Source organism: Penaeus monodon, chromosome 34 (genome assembly GCF_015228065.2).
Source record: "Penaeus monodon isolate SGIC_2016 chromosome 34, NSTDA_Pmon_1, whole genome shotgun sequence".
Taxonomy (NCBI): Eukaryota; Metazoa; Arthropoda; class Malacostraca; order Decapoda; family Penaeidae; genus Penaeus; species Penaeus monodon.
In genome coordinates this window covers 34248237-34248710 of record NC_051419.1, presented here as the reverse complement: position 1 = coordinate 34248710, position 474 = coordinate 34248237, and the positions used below count along the sequence as shown (strand labels likewise).

The 474-nt window shown below is 43.0% G+C and overlaps 1 protein-coding gene across 1 annotated transcript in view; it reads left to right on the top strand.

Moving 5' to 3' along the window:
- The window catches only part of LOC119594767 (dehydrogenase/reductase SDR family protein 7-like), a gene marked incomplete at its 5' end in the record, with an annotated part of 10645 nt that overhangs the window by 5472 nt on the left and 4699 nt on the right, over positions 1–474 (top strand). The window contains 1 exon segment of the mRNA XM_037943859.1: positions 232–451. Coding sequence (XP_037799787.1) covers positions 232–451 — 220 coding nt within the window.

Here is a 474-nt window from a genome sequence, read left to right as displayed (position 1 = left end):
AGGTGTGATTTGATTCCAAAGTTTTGTAGGCTCTGGAGAAATCATGTTTTAGCTGTGTATTATTATTATTATTTTTTCTCTCTCTTCTTGTCCTTATAACTGTTATGAATTTAATGATAAATTATTAAATTTTTGTTTTTTCTTCTTTTAACTGAACGATACGACAAAAACTGACACAGTAAAGGAGCTGTGTGCTGTGCGTCTCAACTTCTTGTTTTGCCTCCCATACAGCCTCCGGAGCTCCATGTCCCCACGGTGGTCAAGCTAGACCTAGAGGACCTCAACAGCATCCCCACCATCACGGAGGACCTGCTGAAGACCCATGGCCAGATTGATATCCTAATTAACAATGCGGGCATGTCCTACCGGGGGGCGGTGGCGGACACGGAAGTTAGCGTCGACATCAAACTGATGGTGGTGAACTATTTTGGACAAGTGGCTCTAACCAAAGGTAGGGTTGAAAGAGAGTCTTTT